Below are 17,675 nucleotides of genomic sequence, written 5' to 3'. Positions count from 1 at the left end.
GTGGATACCTTTACGCTGGGTTAGCAGGGTGTGTGTGTAGGGCAGCCCCTCGTACTCTGTGAGGGGATTGTGTGGTCTATTTTAAGCCTCTGACTCAGTTTAAGTCTTCTCCAGATACTTGGATGTTGTTCCTCTTGGCTAGAGAAGTGATGTGCCCTGCCTGGAATCACATGCCCCGGCGACGGCAGAGCTGGGGCTAGAATAGAGCTCTGTGTCCTTCTGCCGGCGTCACATGGAGCACACAACTGTGCTACTCCATGACCTCACACTCCACTTCCTGGTGGGTTATCCCAGGCAGGCCACCCATTCTTCCAGAAGCAGGGAGTGCAGACACCCCCAGAACTTCCCCCCCAAGGCACTGCTTGAGACCCTCTCTGAGCAGCCCCACCCCCACCCAGCATAGCAACTGGTACAACACTCTATTCAACTCCATGGGATCCCTGAGTGACTGCCACAGACCCCTGTTTAATGCCTAGAGAGCCCGACTTGTTTCGTTCCTATCAAATTCTTTAGCTTAGGCTCGTGGGAGGAGTTTGAGTAGGTTAGTGCCCCCTTTCCGCTCCCAAACCCATCTGACTGCAGCATCACCTCCATGCTATTTGTACTACAGAAACAGCTACAGCCCCCAGCGCAGCTGCCCTGTACAAGCTCATAGGAAGAGCCGTTCTGTGACCCAAAGACTTTCTCTCTCATCTATTTAGCTAGTGAAGGGTGGGAGAGAAGTATTATCTCCATTTTACAGGTGGGGAACCGGGGCACTGAGAGATGAACAGCCAGATTTTCAAAAGAGCCCAGGGCGCTGTAAATCGGACGCTGCGCCCCTTTGAAAATCGGGCCCTGGCTGACGTACGTGAGGTCACCCTGCGCGTCTGGCAGAGCTGGGAATTGAATTCAGGGCTCCCGCTGAGCAGCCCGAAGACCATTCTTTTTCTCTAGCCCCGTGTTTCTCCGTTGCTGCACTGTGATCCCCAGGGGGTGTAACAAAAACCAGCGTGCGGGGTTGTGAGAGGTTGAAAATATGAATACAATCCAAAGCAAAGAAAATCTCACTCCCCACGCTCCGCAGCCCCGCACGCTTCATGGCCACGTATTTTCTGTCAAACTCTGGAAACGCACACACAAAACGGCGTTATGTAGGCACGAGCACACAAGAATGATACATCGGTATCATTTCAACAGGACTAACTTTTTGTTTTGATTTTGGCCACATATACTAAGTATCCTTAATGTGTTTAGATTCAGTGCCAGAATATTTTGCTGCTGCCTTTTCTTATATTGTGCATACACTGAGGGTCTGTCTACACTGCAGCTAGCAGTGTACCTCCCAGCCCAGGTGGACAGACTCATGGTAGCTTCACTCAAGCTAACACTCCAAAAATTGCAGAGTGGCTAGTGCCTCACAGGTGGCATTACAAGCTAGCCACCTGAACTCAGACAGAGAGAGTTGGGCAGGCTTTGACTCCAGCGGCTAGCCTGTGCCATCTCCCAGCTGCAGTGTCGACATATACTTTGTGTCTGTTATGGTAAACTCGGATAAAGAAACACTTGTTATGCTCTTAAATCCGTTTGATTTCTCTTGCATCTGCAATAACAAACAACATCAGTTCAGAGTCCTGTTGCTTTGAGCCTTTGTTTAATACAAAAGGTCATGGAGTAGGCAGGATTAACACAAGCTATAAATATATCATTAAACTACACATGAATTGCTTTTCTACCACTCAAAAACAAAAAACAAATAAACAACGTGGAAAAGTTTGACAAAACACTCAGCTGTTCCTGGCAGGCAGCCATCGGCTGGTAGCACCCCCAGTGTTATATCCAAAAGTCAATTGATTGTTACCTTAAAGTATGCCTCTGCTCTGAGAAAAATGTCTACAAATGACACTCGGGAGATCCATGTTTGTTGTGCTGATTTGGATCAAATACACTCAGTTTAAAAGATTTTTTTTAAAAAAGGTTTGTTGTACCTCCATTTATACTCAGTCCAACTCCACTGGAGGTAGAGGAGTTGACTTGCCCCCTGCTCCCTTAACTGAAAGCTGCATGCACACACCCTGGGATCTGAAAGGCAAGCTGGTTCCATTTGGCTCATGAATTATGAAACCTGGCTAGTGCATAATACAATTCTGCCCTGCGCTATCCCTCTGTATCCCCATCATCATCAATGGAGTTGCACAGGTGGTGGTGGAATGGAGGGCAGATTAACATTGCTGTCAGCGATGCGTAAGCCAGAGTACAGTTCAGCTCACTCTCCTGCAGCAGTACTGGCTTTGCAGGTCTAATAGGAGCTGCAAAACAAGATACAACTGCATATGCAACGGGGCAGCGGGGGTGGAGGGAGAGGGAATTCACCATTGCCCCGCACCTTGGGCAGTCATTTACATCAGATCAGAACTGCAGTGTGTTCCAGGATGAGGGTCAGTCAAACCCAGGGAGCTGATTGGTTGAGTAGGAAGGAACCATTTTTTATGTGGTCACTTTTCAGAACAGAAGCCCACTTTAAAGTCTAAAAAGGTTGTAAGGATTCAGGGCACCTCCCTGTAACCTACTGTTACAGCACGGTGGGAATAGAGGCCTCCAACCTTCCACCTGATTTCCAGGACCTGTTGGCTTTTTAAGGTTCCAACTTTCTGGAACCCTGCAACCACTTCCAGAGATCCATGCACCAATCCGAGAGGTGCAGCTTCAAGTGAGTATTTCACAGAGCTCTTCCCTTTAATCCTGGCAGTGCCGTTAAGCATCAGCATACTAAAGGTGACCCACTAAGGGGGAATAAAATGAGCGTTTGCCTTTTTTTTTTTTTAAGGTTGGAAAAAGGAAGCTTGAAAGATTTTTCTTTTAAAAGCTTTTCTCCCTTCGCTTGATATTTTCAAAGTAACATTTCCAGAATGCAGAGTCTGGTCCTCTCTGGTTTTGTCAGAGGGGTTCTGGGATGGGGGCTTTCCCAGCCCTTCATTTGAAGGTTCTCAAACGGAGGTAGACGAATCGCTGTTGGTCCAGAGGAGACTTGCTGGTGGTTTATGGAGAGCTAGCTGATTTATGGTGCCGGCTCCTCCGCCTCATTTCCCCTACTAAATTGCATCAGCAGCCAGCTAAAAAAATCTATTAAAGCCTTTCCGGTTATCGCTCTTCCATCTCAGCAATCGCCACAGGGCTGTTACGTGATGGCAAATGGAAGGGGAGACTGCAGAAGATAGAGGCGTCATCTGCAGCACTGTCTCTATCAAGATGTGGTCCCCTCACAACCATCTGAGCATCTTTCGGCCTTAAGGGTTTGCTGCCCCTTCCTCCTCATGAACAAAAAGAGCTTTTCTCCCAAACATCTGCACTAGGCATGAACAAAAAGAAGCAAAAGCAACAAAAACGCATTCGGAGGAGTCTGGAATGAAAAAAATCAAATAGCCTCCCAATTAAGATTGGAGGTCTCTTTCTAAAAAAATATTCTCTAGCTCAATTCTCAGATATGGGCTTGAGCCAGGAATTTCTGGGAAATTCGCTGGCCTGTGTTATGCAGGAGGTCAGATCACAAAGGTCTCTTCTGGCCTTAAAAACGAAACAACTAACAAACAAAACTATGGCTCAATCAGGTTTCACTTTCCTGAAGTTTGATGTCATATTCCTACCTGTTCTCCAGACATCCATATGGTCTGTCAGGGGAGAGAAAAATCTGAAATGCTAATATAAAAAAAAACAACCTCAGGGGGAGGGGAATATCCCCCTTAAAAACACCACCTTGGGTTGATATTAGAAATTGATTTTTTTTTTGGTAAGTCACCTTTCAAAAACCTTCTTATCACTGTGCCACTAAGGTCCTAATTTTTCAGAAGAGCTCAGGGCCCAATTTCAAAGCACTCGGTACCCCCAATTAGGGCCAGATCTTCTAAAGTTCTCAGCTCTCATTTAGGCAGCTAGGTAGAGGTCAAATTCACCCAATGTAACGTATTATACTCTTAGAAAATTCTGGCTTGTGGGCAAGTGTCTCTCTCAGCTGACTCATAGGGTAGGAATGTAGCAGTAAGTCCAGCTGTGACAAAAGGAGGCTCAAAACAATTTGGAAAAATAAAAGTTGCAAGTGACGAGACCCAGTCCCCAGGTAAGAGGAGACCGGTGCCTGCGTGATGAGGACCGTGGAGTGGAGAAGTTCTGGAGCAAAGAGGGCTAATTCTGAGGCCTATCACTGAAGTGTAGCATTGATTTTCAAAGTGGACCAATAAGGGGTTTTTGCTTAAATATAGACAGAGCGTGTTTTTTGTGCCTTTAAGGAACTACTCCGCTAAGCTATTCTCTTTCACAGTTTAAAATGCTTCTCCTTGGCAGTCTTGTGTTTCTTCTCCAAACTGATACTCTCTCCTTTTCCCCCTGCCCAACTCCCCGACTCCTGCTGTCAGAGGGAGGTGGCGAAGCCGATTCGGTTGTTCCGCCGGTCGAATTCGGTGTAGTATTGCCCGATGAAGCTGGCTCCCAGGATCCAGAGGGGGCCGGTTGGAGGAGGGATGTCCAGACCTGCGAATGCCACGATGCAGATGTCCTCTCCATACTGGGATTGCTATGAAAGGAAAGAGACCCAGCTCATGAGGACAGACGCCGGGGGGAGAGATTCCTGCCCTGGATTGGAATTTGTTTCCCCAGACCCTGAAATGCCCCAGGTAACTGCTCCCCCCCGGGTTGCTACTTAGCTCCACAACCTCTTCTCCCAGGAGTCTGGTCCACACTTCAGTCTATGCTTTCCAGCCAGGCCTGCTCCAGATTCCTGCTCCCCACCCCAGGCCCTGCCCCTCACACCAGATTCTCCTGCTGCTGTGCTCTTCACTCTGCACTCCTGAGATTTTGCTGCGAAGATGAGAAATTACCCAGGGAGGGTTTGTGTTTTGTAAAAGCAGGGGGTGGGGGTTGGAGTCAGGGCCTCGTTTATCCAGACAGCTCCACCAACGTTGTGAGCTTTGGAAAAACTAGTTCTGGTTTAGGCTTCTCTTTATTCCTAGGTGTGTTATGGGAACAACATATTGGGCATAAGTCTGGAGTCCACGGCTGATGATACCCAAAATAACAGCTCTGAACCAGATAAAGAACACAACTGGGGAACTGCCCGAAATGAAGTGATCTCTTGCTAAACCCTTTGCTGCCCTTAATGCTGGCACACATGTTCTTTAGTGGGCATCACCTAGAAATCCCTTGTCAGGAGCAGCAGCTGCCTTCCCCACCCCCACCGCCATTAACAGAGGATAGGCATCTCACCCGGAGGACGTAGGCCGAGCCACTGAGTGTGTAGACCTTCCCACCGAGGTGGAAGGCGATATTGGGCAGCAGGTGGACTTTGTCACAGTCAACGATATACTGGAGCAGAGGAAGGAAGGAGAAGGTGATTAGGTTCTACAGAGGCTGTCTCCTGGGGCTCAGAGCAGGACAGTCCAGCAAAGAACCTACTGTAGGCACAAGTAGCCTCAACTAGAGGCTGTTGCATCTCATTCGATAAAGCAGACCCATGCTAGCAATGGAGACCGAACAGTGTGGGGCATCCCATATCACCCGCCCCCCCACCTCACTGCTCATTTGGGCTTCTTGGACAACCTCACCCCGCCTCCCAAAGAGGTGCAACCACACAGAACAAGCTGGAAGGAGACCAAGAGTGAGTTAACAAGACAGTAAAAACCTGGGGGCCAGGAGTCCTGTTCTGCCTCCCTCTGCCTGGGGCTGTGACTACGCTCCCAAAAGGAATCTCTCTCCTTATCCACCCCTGGCCAGCCCTAACGCACATGGAGTCTTTGACCCCTGGCTTCATAAAGAAGTCATCAACACACTCCATCTGCTCCTGCACCGCTGGGAGAGGATGAGATGACCTGTCTCTGCCAGTGGGAATGGCCAGTGCTACCCCATGGTCTGGAAAGACAGGGGCGCTGTCACAGCCAAGGAGAGGCAAGCTGCGTGCTCTCCCCTGGGAATCAATTGTAACCTCATCCCCAGCACCTGCCCTAGTTCCCAGGTCGGGACCTCGTGAAGCTGGCTGCTTGGTCACATGCCAACCAGCGAGCAGATGGACAGGAGCGAATGGTGGGTTTGCTCACCCCTCCTTCCGCCAGCTCCGCCGCCTGGATGGCTCTCATCAGCACGGCTATGGAGCCTGCTGGGCCGGTGATGTAGGAAGCCCCGGTGTCGATGGCCACCGAACAACCTTCTTTGCAGAACAACGTCTCAGCACCGACAGACACCCTATGGAGTGAAGGAAAGAGCTCTGACTTTCCCCTAACCTCTCCCCTCCCGACAGCACTCTGGTCACCCCTGCCCTGTAATATCAAGGTCAACAGGAGCCTTAGAAATTACATAAATCTAGGCAGCTCCCTCTCTATCCTGGCCCCTCCAATCAGCACCAACTCCTTCCCTCCCAGTCCATCTCCTTCCACCTCCCTTCACATCCTGCTGCTAGGTGCTGACGTGCACCTGCTCTGACCCTTCCAACAGACCCAAGCGCTCTTCTTGGGCCCCGACCACATCAATCTGCTAGCTCCTACACATTCCTCCCAGCCCCAGCCCTGTAACAAACACAGCTCAGGGTCAGGAACCCCAGGGCTCGGGGCCGGGGTGTGTGTGGGTGGCTTGTGCATGCTGAATGGGTTCTAGCCCTCTGCTGCCAATGACTCTGTGTCTCCTTGGACAAGTCACACCCTGTGTCTCAGTCTCCCTGCCTGTGAACTGGGCTTACTGACCTCCCAGGACTGGACTGTGGGTAATTCTCTCATGTTGAGCATGAGGAGGGTGACACACGAAGTCAGCACTATTCCTGTTAACCTTAGGGATCCAGTGTTACTTGTCCCCCAGCACTTTTTGCAGGCGTTAAAGAGGTTAACCCCAGTGACCCAGCCTGATTACAGCTTTGATAACTCTACCATGCCTCCCCAAATCCCTCCCCACCTAGGAGGGAGGGAGCTAGGTAAGGGCCAGGCGTGCTCCCTGCTACTGACCCCTTCATGCTGATCTGCCAGTATCCGTTCTTGTTGACGTTCAGGTAGTGGAAATCCCCCGTGTAGTAGGCTGGATCACTTCCTCCAAGGATAATTTCCCCTCCGGGTTTCAGAAGAGAGTTCCTAGGACATAAAACACAACAGAGTAACTTCCTAGCTTGTCCCTTCTCTCGGGTCTCCACTCCAGGAAGGCAGGGCCTGGGGAAACCCCATAGGGACCAAGACATGATGCCTTGCAGATTTCCCATGTGCCAGATGAATCGAGTGAGGGGAGTTAGTGTGCACGGTGAATAGAGTCTGGGAGATGGCTCCAGCATGCTGAAAGCTCCGATTAGAGGCTTCTTGGGGATCTCAAGTTCACACCTAGCAAAGCTGCCACCAGGCTGCTCAGGCAAGGCTGTGCTTTAGAGGCTGAGGAGCGTTCCAGTGAGCATAATGGACCTCTTGTGTCAGTGGCCCAGTAAGTGCAGAGGGAGCTCATACTAACCAATACTGGGCTGCTAAAGGGAGTCATTTTTTGGTATGTTTCTGGCAGAGCTAGCAGAGTTTACCGCCCAGCACCGGGGTGCAAGGGTGATTGTTAGTGTGGTGACGCCTCGAGAGGGTTTGTGTTTTATCATCTTCTTACTTCGAAGCTCTGCAAAGAAAGAGAAATCTAATAAAACCAGGATCCTAAGGAGATTTTGCCTTCAGGAGCTCTGCATACCAGCTGGCCAGATCCTGAGCTGGTGCAAGCTGGCCTAGAGCTACACTCATTGACATCAGCTGAGGATCTGGCCCAGGACTGCAGACCAAGGACTTTGGGAAAGGCGTCATTAGGCTCTGTTCATCACCGACAGTCGCACCTTTATGAGAGAGCACGAGATCCACCCGTTTCGCTTCACATTCTGATTTCCAGATTTGTTTCGCATTATTTTTTGTCTCTTGAATTTAGTTTTACTGCTCATAAAAGCCAGGAAGTGACAGCACCAGTGTGGGCTGAGCACGGTGCAGATGGCTTCAGGGTAAGCTTCCCCCAAGCCACGCTTCCGAAGGCCTTTCACTAAAGCTGGCCGGGAAGCGGGGGTCGATGCTGCACACGTGTTGGCTGGAAACGGAGACATTTTTAGTTCCATCAATATTTTTCCTCAAAAGTTTTTGGATTTTCATTGAAAAAACGACTTCTCCTCCGCCCATTTTCAGCTGCGGAAAGCCCAAACAATTTCGGTTTTGGGGTTTTCCCTTTTTTCACAAGAACCTGAACATTTCTGGGGTCACAAATGGGTATTTCTTACAGCAAAATTATTTGTTTAACGAAAAAGCCATTTTCCACCAAAACATGTTTTGAATGACAATTTTTGACCAGGTCTGCCTTTCACTGTGACCTGCAACACCCCTGGTTAGTCCAGTAATGGGTCCCCAACACAATCGTGCCCGGCCTCTCAATCTTGGTCCACAGCTTCTCCTATTACTCCTGTTCTGGGCACCCACACAACTCTGCCTGTGCCCTTCCAGCCTGGCCCACAGCTCCTCTCTTATTCAGTTCCAACCCTGCCAACCTTCCTGCTCTTCTGTTTCTTGAACAGACAGTGAAGGCCGCGCCAAACAAGGCCATAACTCTGAACCCAGACAACTTTTATCCCCATTGCTCCTGCAGTAGTGAACCCCAGAGACCCCCACCACACTGTACAGGACTAATAGACTCATGCAGCGCTCCCAGTTCCGCTGTGGTACAGGCTGTTTGCTACTAGCGACACCCACCTGCTGTAGTAGACCGAGAACACATCCTCCTTCAGGATCTGCTGGGAGAGGATCCGGTCAAACACTGGGGTGATGCCATCGATGGCCTGGCTGGGGTACCCCATGCCCAGCACCCCATCAAATCTGGCAAAGATGAAGGGGAAGGCAGGCAGCGCCGTGGCTTCAGCAAAGACCTGGATGATGGGGATATCAGCCACCTGGAGAGAGGAGAGTATGAGACAATGCAGATTAGTCGAGGGTACATGGGGGTCTAGTGCACTTCGCTTTGGTGCACAAGTATCGTGCACTTGGGTATTCTGCATGTTGCTCATTTAAACACTCAAGAGGGCTGGGAGCACAATGGACCCTGATTCATCCATGCAGAGTTCAAGGACCAAGGGATAAGTAGCAAAGCTCCCTGATCCTGGGGTTTTCAGGGGCTACTGCTGTTTCCAGTGCAGATTAGAGCAGCCACACGGGCTGCTCTAACCCCGTGCACACATGTCCACAGCCACTATGAACCACTGCAGACGCTGCCCTGCCCCCCATCCACCCCAAACACTACTGCTGCTCAAGGGACTGCAAGGGAATGGAGATCATCCCTCCCAACAGCCTGATTTTCATGTTGAGCCCCACAACTCCCGCTGACCTCTGATGGGAGTTGGGGGTGCTCAGCCAGGCTCCAAATCATTGCAGGTGGAGCCACAAACCCTGGCTTCCGTTCTCCTGTATTTTGGGCAAAAGCCTGGCAGGCTCCTAGCCCTGTGTAACTAACAATGCCTGTGGTGATGTGAGTTTAAACAAAACCTACTACACTCTTCGCTATTGGACATTCCAGGGTTGTCAGGTCTCTTGATTTTTTCAGGACCCTTCCAATACTTGACATGGCTCTTAAAGCACGAAACTCCAGGAATCCAGTGATTATGGGAGACTCTATGCTTTCATTTACCGGAAAAAGGAAGGGCTTGTCTACATGAACACTTAGTTTGAGGCTAGCTGGGGTGTAAATTGACCCCGCAGTAGCCTGCCTCGCACTAATTATCTGTGTGGATGCGGCTGCCGTGCACTCAAAGTGCTGTAGTCTACTTTGCTCTACCCAGTTTTGAAACGTGGTTGTGTGGCGCGTCCATGTTCCAGGACAGAACTGGCTCGACTGATGGGGGAAGCAATCCTGTCAGTCTGTAAAGTGCTTTGGGATCTTTGCAGATGAAATCTTTGCTATAGAAATCCACTGAGTCAATGGGCCAGATCCCCAGCTGGTGCAATGGGTATGTCTACATAGAAGTCAATGGTGCTCTACTGAGTTACACTATGGAGGATTTGACCTATGCTGGGGGGGCGGGGATAATGGCCTGATACAAAGCTTAGTGGAGTCAGTGGGTGTCTTTCCATTGACTTCAATGGGCTTTGGAGTAGACCATCGGGTTTATCCTTAGCATAGCTTTGCCAGCACTTACCATGACGACATCCTGGCTGAGGAAGCCTTTCACGCTTCCTGATCCATACTGGATAGCAAAGCCCGTTCCGTTCTCCAGGTACGTGCGTGACTTGGAAGAGTCGTAGCGGTTGTGAGACACTGGGGATACATTAGCAAGGAGAGTGGCAGGAGTTAAAGCCAATCAGCATGACAGGCGGGCGCTATCTGCTTCCATCACTGTAGTATGTGAGTGCCTCATGAAGGTTAATTAATTCTTCCGCCCCCTGCCCTGTGATGCAGCAAAGAATTATCCCCTTTTTACAGAGAGAGCCTAAGCCAAAGCCCATCCAAGTCAATGGGAGTCTTTCAGATGATTTCAATGGGCTTTGGATCAGGCTCAGAGGGATGAAGGGACTTCCCCAAGGTCACACAGGGGGTCAGTGTCAGAGCAGGGAATAGCTTCCCAGATCTCCGATTCCCTCCACAGGTGCTGGCGGTTTGTGGCAGTTTTCCCACATTCCCAACTCCCTGAGATCTGTTCTGAGATGTCATTCAAGTCCTTTCCTCCCATTAGCCGTGCTCTCTCCTGCTATGACCGCATACATGCTCCCACCAAGCGGCCGAGTCCAGAACCCTTCCCCACACCGTGACACATACAGTCCCGCCTGGAAGTAGCGTTTCCCTATGATTTCACCATGCACGTTGAGGTGTGAGTGTGCACTTTGTTACACCACAGGCTTCTTCCATACTCCCCACTCCGGGTCCTATGCAACCTTCCTACTGAAAATGATGCAGGCTGATTGCAGGAGCCACAAGAAGTGGGGTCTAATTCTGCTCTCAATCCATTGAGTCAAATGGAGTCCTGATTTGCACAAGCCCAGAATTTGGCCCCTGACAGTGTTCCCAGGTGGCTTGGGCATGAGACGCTCCAGGGCTCACCGCAGGCGCTGTAGAGTGGAGAGCATCTGTAGGAAGGCACCCAAAGGTTGGCCGAGCCCGTGTCAAAGACCACCTTGAAGGTCTGCGCTGGTGTGCCAATGCTGATCTCGCCAAAGTACTGGGTCTGGAGAACACACAACGGGAGGAACGTTAGAACCGAATGGGAGCCCCGGCAATGCGGATTTGGGCTGGACAGAGCATTATCCCTAGGGAAAATGACCTGCTTTCCCATCGATGCACTCTAAGCATAACAAGAGCCTCATCAGAGGATCTCACAGCCATTAGCAAACGTTAATACTTAAGTCACTCCCTGCAAGCCTGGTTGACAAGTATCATCATCCCCATACGGGCAACGGGAGACCTGCTCCGGCTCCACCACAGACATGCTGGGGGACCTTGGACGAGGCACTTGGGCCCAGATTTTTAAAGGGATTTAGGTGTTGCTCTGCTGAGCATTGCCAGGCCTGAGCAATTTCCAAAACCGACGTAGGCACTTCGGAGCCCACGTCCCGTCGACTTGCAAACAGCCTGAGTCCCTTTTGAAAACGGGACATAGGCATCTAAATCGCTTCGGCCGGGCAACGCCGAGCCTTAAACAGGGTTAGGCCCCCGTGTCTCTGAACAGCTCCCCCGACCCCACCGACAGCACATTCTTATTTAAGTGCTGCCAGGGGACTCAGGGCGACACAAGATTGTTCCTGCCCTGAAGCGCTCTCTGTATTTCCCGGCCCTGTCTGTTTCCCTCCGTGCTTCCGTGTAAATGGGAACGCACCTTTGGAACATGGCAGATTCTCCATCATTTGAAGTCTTTTAATCAAGTCTGGATGTCATTCTAAAAGACACACTATAGCTCGGTCAGAAGTTATCGGCTTCCCATGTGGCGATAGCGCTGTCAGTGCAGAGTGCTCTTTACCGACAGAGCTGCGTCCGCACTAGGGGGATTGTACCGCTTTAACTACAGCAGGGCAGATAAAGCTGTACAACTCTTGTGTCGACAAGCCCATAAATATGGAAGGAGACCTGGGGATGGGTACCAAAGCAATGGGGAAACTCACGTCCAGATAGTTGGTGAGGATGGTGGGGGCCGTCCCGTTCCGAGGGCCTGTGGCACCAGCGTATTTATTCTGCTTCAGGGCAGGGAAGACGTCTGACACTTTCACACCCATCTCCTGCAACGTCTGACGGATTGAGGGCATTTTCTTTAGTGGGATCCTGTACATTGGGGGAAGAAGGAAAAATGCCAGGGGGTTAGGGTAATGGTTGCAAGGTGCCTGGAGGGAGCAGCAAGATAAGATGCTGGATAGCTTGTCAGATTTCTCAGGAAAGACGGAGCCAGACCCTCAACTGGGGTCATATATGTCAAAGGGGGCTACGCAGACAGCAGCTGAGGATCTGACCCGTTATGCATAAACGCTTGAAAATCCCCATGTGCCCATTCTTTCATCTGGGCCCGATTCTGCTCTTACTGATGCTGGTGTAAATCAGGAGTGACTCCACCAAAGTCAGCCAAGTAACGCCACAGCAAAACTGGTCTGAGAACAGAATTGGGCCTGTAGATAGCCACACTGGGGGGAGAGACCCGGCGTTCCTCTAGGCTAAGTCACAGCAGCTAGCCTGGCGAATGCAACTCAGTTACTCTAGGTGGCGGTAAACACCTGCCTCAGAATAACAGATCTGCCGGCCTGACTGGAGTCTGGAGCTCACAGGCTGTCCCAAACTGCCCCTCTTATCCCAGTGGAAGATGAAGCAGCTCGGTGACTGGCACAATCAGCACAGAGCTATGGAAACATGTCCCCAGATGACCGGGCATTGCTCACGCCTAAGGCCAGTCACGGCTGGGTAGAGCAAAACGACTGCATGAGGCCAGATCTCATGCTTGCCGGGCCAAGGATACAGGAGACTATTATATTCTATTGACACTGCAGGGGGAGTTTAAGGAGGCGGAATGGCCTGACACGAGTTGGAATTTGGCCAGGGCACAGTGGTCGTCCCCCTCCCCCGTCCCCCCTTCTGCTGTTGCAGAATATGCCACTGGACCTTTCAGACCCTCACACGGTCACTCGGGATGTTGGACTTCAGTCTCATGCTGGGGGACAGACTCACCCCCCGAGTGCTGTATCAGGGCACTGGTGCAGCGCTCTCCTTACGGAGTCCCAGCAGCATGGGGGCTGCGCCCCTATGGGACGGGACAGCATCACAATACAGGGTATCATTTGCCACTAATAGCTTTATAAAGTCACTTTTCCTTTCCTTCCCAATGCTCCTTGGCTGCTGGGTCCCCTGTATCCCTTACCCCTGAAACCCCATCCATGCTCTAACCACAAGCTTCTCCTTCGTTCAGAGGGTTTGTCAGATCAGACCGAACCAACAGTCCATCAAGTCAAGAGCATTTTGGATTCCTCTAGCATGGCCTTGATTCTGGAGAGGAAACAGAAACCTCCCCATACAGCACCTGGCTAATTATCTTTGAGCCTCTGCACTTACTGCCTTCTTTTGCTGTGAACATTTCTCATTCTTCTATGTTCTCCTCCAGCAAAGTTTATTCTCCCTCTCTTGTTTCCATCCTGATCTACACCACTTCTCTTTGCCTTTCCTTTCCTCTCTCTGTGGGTCTCTCTCTCTCCATGTTCCTTTGTCTGTCTTTCTGTCTCCGGTCATTCTTCATATTACCTGTCCGCAATCTGGGGTAAAATTTTCACGGACTTTCAATTAGACGTAGCATCCTAAAAATGCCCAAGTCACTTTTCAAAATGAGGCGTCAGCTCCTAAGTCACTTTGGTGCTTTAGAAAATGTTATCCTTTCTTTCCCTGCCCCTCTTCCCACATTCTAATGTGTGGTGAGTAAAGAAGTGTTAGGAGAAGAACGGATTTTTTTAGGGGCAATTCTGAAAAATCAAATAAAAAAATCCTTTTAGATCCACCCACAAATGAACATTTTCAGGCCAATTGAAAAGCTGAATAAAATATTGTTTCGGATTGAATGAAATGTTTTGTTTAGATTTTGAGCATTTTATAAAATAAAACGGAAAGAAATTTGGAAATGAAAAGTGGTTTCAAACAAAAAAATAATTAAAACATTTCAATTGTTTCCGAATTTGCAGTTTCCCCTCCGCCCAACACAAAGAATTTGGCAAAACCAACACAAATGTGGGAAGCGTTTCCATGGCTCCAAGTTTGCATTTTTTGCCAAAAAACCAATTCAACCGAAAAATATCACCTGCTCTACGAGAGATGGACCCAACCAGCAAAATTCAGGCCCACCTTTCCCAAACCTCAGAAGCATTGGGGTCCAGTGTTTCAGTCTAGGACCAGCGCTTGGGGTGACCTACTCACTAATTACTCCCCCTCCCCCCATTGTTGGGCCCTGAGGCATGGTCCCTATAGGCGTTTACAAGGCTAAAAAAATACTCTGTTCTCAGAGACCTGACTCGGGTTCTTATTTTGTCAGTAAGAGAAGTCTCCTAAGTGGCAACACAGCCTCCAACTTGCCATTCCCGTGAAGTTTCTTCCCCCACGGACTCACCCCCTGCGGCTGCCTCTGCCTTTCCCAGAGACTCTACATTAACTGGATACCCAGAGTGGAGAATGCTCTGTCCTGGCCCTGCAGCCATCACCCATGGGTAGGAACTTCTCCCACATCCCCTTCAAAGGCCTAATTTAAATTGTGTGGGACGGATCCACATCTCATTTGCACTGGGGAAATCTGGAGTCACTCCATTGGTCTCAGTGGCATTACTCTGAATTTATACCAGATCAGAATCTGTCTTGAGAAATGCATTTGGAAACAGAGGAAGCCCTCGCTGTGGAAACACGGCAGGTGGATGCTGTGCGCTACCTGTCCTTCTCTGAGTGGTATGGCAGAGGTTGGCAATTGCTGGTAGGTTCTCGAAGTAGGCAAATGGGCCAAAATAGTTGTGAATTCTTTGGCTGCGCTATGCTGCTCTAGCGACACAAAGCAGAAATAAACCCAGTTCAGCTGGCTGAGGATAGCGCAGCCTCTGCTTCACCCGTTTCACAGCTCATTTAAGATTTAAATGAAAACCCTTCGTCTTCCCCTCTTCATTTTTAAAAATAGAGACACTGCTGACCAAGGCAACCTCCCCAAGGGACCGAGAGCAGAGAAAGCCCAGACCCCTTTAGTGAACCTTTAAAAAGTGAAGGCCGGATCCTCAGCTGGTGCAAATCAGCCTCGTTCTAGGGAAGTCAATAGAGCTGCACTGATTTACAGGAGCTGAAGCCTCTGTCACCAGTTACAGCCAAAGTGAAAAGAACCATACAAGAGAGATTAACCCCCCCCCCCCCATCCCTTAGGCCTTTAGTAACATACAGAACGTTACCTTTGGAAAGCATCAATTGACGAGCAGAAGAATCCTGCACCCCAGGGAGCCATCACAAAGATCAAAAACTGCTGCATCCTTCTAATTTGCTCCCTTTGCATGGACCTCTCTCCCTCCACTGCTAAAACCTCTCTCTGGGACAGCAGATTCCTGCTTGCATCAAAGGAGAGGAAAAACTCATTGTGCTTTTATAGCCAAACCTTCTGCATCTGTTTAGGTTTGTGCTCAATGCGGATTGGAGGAAGACTGGGGGATAACAAATCCTGCCAATGGGAACACTCCATAGGTACACAGATTTTGGAGCGGAGCTTGACCTCACTTCCTGGCAAAGGGCAGTTTGGGTGGGGGACACATACACACACATGGTGCGGTATACATCCCAATAAGGCAGCTCAAATCTCTCCAGGTACACTAGGGCAAACGCATTTAATAAAAGGATTTAAAAAATAAAACCTCTCCATGTAGCTAACCTGTGCTCTTTTAATTTATTAGCATTCCGAAGTCATCTCAAAGTATTTAACAACACTTGGCATTTACACCACATGGGCCAGACGGTCTGCGGGTGTAAAGCAGACTAGATCTACGGAAGTCTATAGAATGAGGGTGAATTGGCCCAAGCTGAGCCCATAATAATGCTGTTCATTTTAGGAACTTGATGGACTTTGCAAAAGTGGGTGAATTTTATCCTCCCCAAGGCCTGGACAGGTGGAGTGATTTGCCCAACAGTTGCACGGCTGGGAATAGAACCCAGGGAACCTGGCTCCCAGTCCCTCCCTGCTTTGACCACTAGCTCACGCTACCTCCACTGAAGCCCCTAGGCAGGATCTTCAGCTGATGTAAATCAGCACAGCTTCACTGACGTCAATGGAGCAGTGCCCGTTTGCGCTGCTCAAGGATCTGACCTGTCTGGTTGTCATGCACAAGTCATTTAGGGAAAGGCTAATACTGTGGTGGTTGCATCTCCGAACTCCATGCTGAGGCACCAAGGGAAGTGGCCTGACTTAACACTGAAATGAATGGGAGCTGTGGGTGCTCAGCAGCTCTGAAAATCTTAATATAAGAACTAGGGGCCACCAAATGAAATGAATGGGCAGCAGGTTTCAAACAAATAAAAGGAAGTTCTTCTTCACACAGCGCACAGTCAACCTGTGGAACGCCTTGCCTGAGGAGGTTGTGAAGGCTAGGACTATAACAGGGTTTAAAAGAGAACTGGATAAATTCATGGTGGTGAAGTCCATTAATGACTATTAGCCAGGATGGGTAAGGAATGGTGTCCCTAGCCTCTGTTTGTCAGAGGGTGAAGATGGATGGCAGGAGAGAGATCACTTGATCATTACCTGTTAGGTTCACTCCCTCTGGGGCACCTGGCATTGGTCACTGTTGGTAGACAGGATACTGGGCTGGATGGACCTTTGGTGTGACCCAGTACGGCCATTCTTATGTTATGTTCTTATGTTGGGTGCCTGGCTTCAAGCAGTCAAGTAAACATGGTGGCCAACTCTATTTTGGAAGAGAGAAAATGAGTCCCCCACCGTCTTGTGGGTGCCATTGCCCAGCCACAGGCCTGTTCTTGAATGGAGCACAGGAGACTTAAGATGAGCCTTAGAGGGTCAGCAAAGGGGTTGGGTTTCTTTAATTGACTCTGTATTTATTTTCCCACAAGCTGCCTTGGACGCAGCCCTGATGAGCAGGGATTTTCCCAAACCCAGCTGTTTCCCTCCCCTCCCCCAGGTTAAAGGGAACTGCGGGGCTGGCACACAGGTCAGACTACGTAAGAGCTCTGGCTGCGTGTGGCAATCCAGTAAATAACGCAGGGTGGGAAGCGCTGGTTCAAATGAAGGGTTGTGGCTTTGGTGTGATTCCTGCCAAGCCCAGGGAATCAGGCTGAAACCCTGGTCTCCCAATGAGCAGCAGAGCACTCCCTTTAGCTACCAGGCAAGGCATCAAAGCAAGGCATCCTTTCAAATGATCAAAATCTGGGACCGCGCTGAAAGCAGTGCTCACTGTCACATGCTAGCCGACACGTGGACCCGATTCTCCGCCGCCTTGTCCATTGTGGAGTCATTTACCCCTGTGCACAGCTGCTCCCAGAACAGAACACTTTGCCCAGGGGAAATCAAAAGATGGGGGAAAAAAACAAAAAATCAAAAAACAGTGGAGACCTGGGAGCAGCTGGTGCAAATCAGCATAGTTCCATGGCTTCACGTATGCTGGCTGAGGGTCTGGGCCTCACAGCTCGATCCATCACCACTGTCATTTGCACCAATGCCAAGTTAATGCTGAATGCCATCAAATCAGAATGGTTGT

At 49.9% G+C, this 17,675-nt stretch overlaps 1 protein-coding gene across 1 annotated transcript; it reads right to left on the bottom strand.

The window, feature by feature from the left end:
- Positions 1-4,384: 4,384 nt before the first annotated feature.
- On the bottom strand, positions 4,385-15,469 carry LOC112118390 (renin). The gene is made up of 9 exons (XM_026655201.1): positions 15,369-15,469; positions 12,087-12,243; positions 11,032-11,155; positions 10,133-10,251; positions 8,697-8,893; positions 6,957-7,079; positions 6,063-6,207; positions 5,236-5,334; positions 4,385-4,546 (listed from the first exon to the last, which is right to left on the bottom strand). The coding sequence occupies exons 1-9, from the start codon at positions 15,467-15,469 to the stop codon at positions 4,385-4,387; spliced, it is 1,227 nt and encodes a 408-aa protein (XP_026510986.1).
- Positions 15,470-17,675: the final 2,206 nt, after the last annotated feature.

Source organism: Terrapene carolina, unplaced genomic scaffold, assembly GCF_002925995.2.
Source record: "Terrapene carolina triunguis isolate 2854851 unplaced genomic scaffold, T_m_triunguis-2.0 Scaffold198, whole genome shotgun sequence".
Lineage (NCBI taxonomy): Eukaryota > Metazoa > Chordata > Testudines > Emydidae > Terrapene > Terrapene triunguis.
The sequence above is the reverse complement of the archived record's forward strand: the minus strand, read 5'-3'. Positions and strand labels throughout refer to the sequence as shown.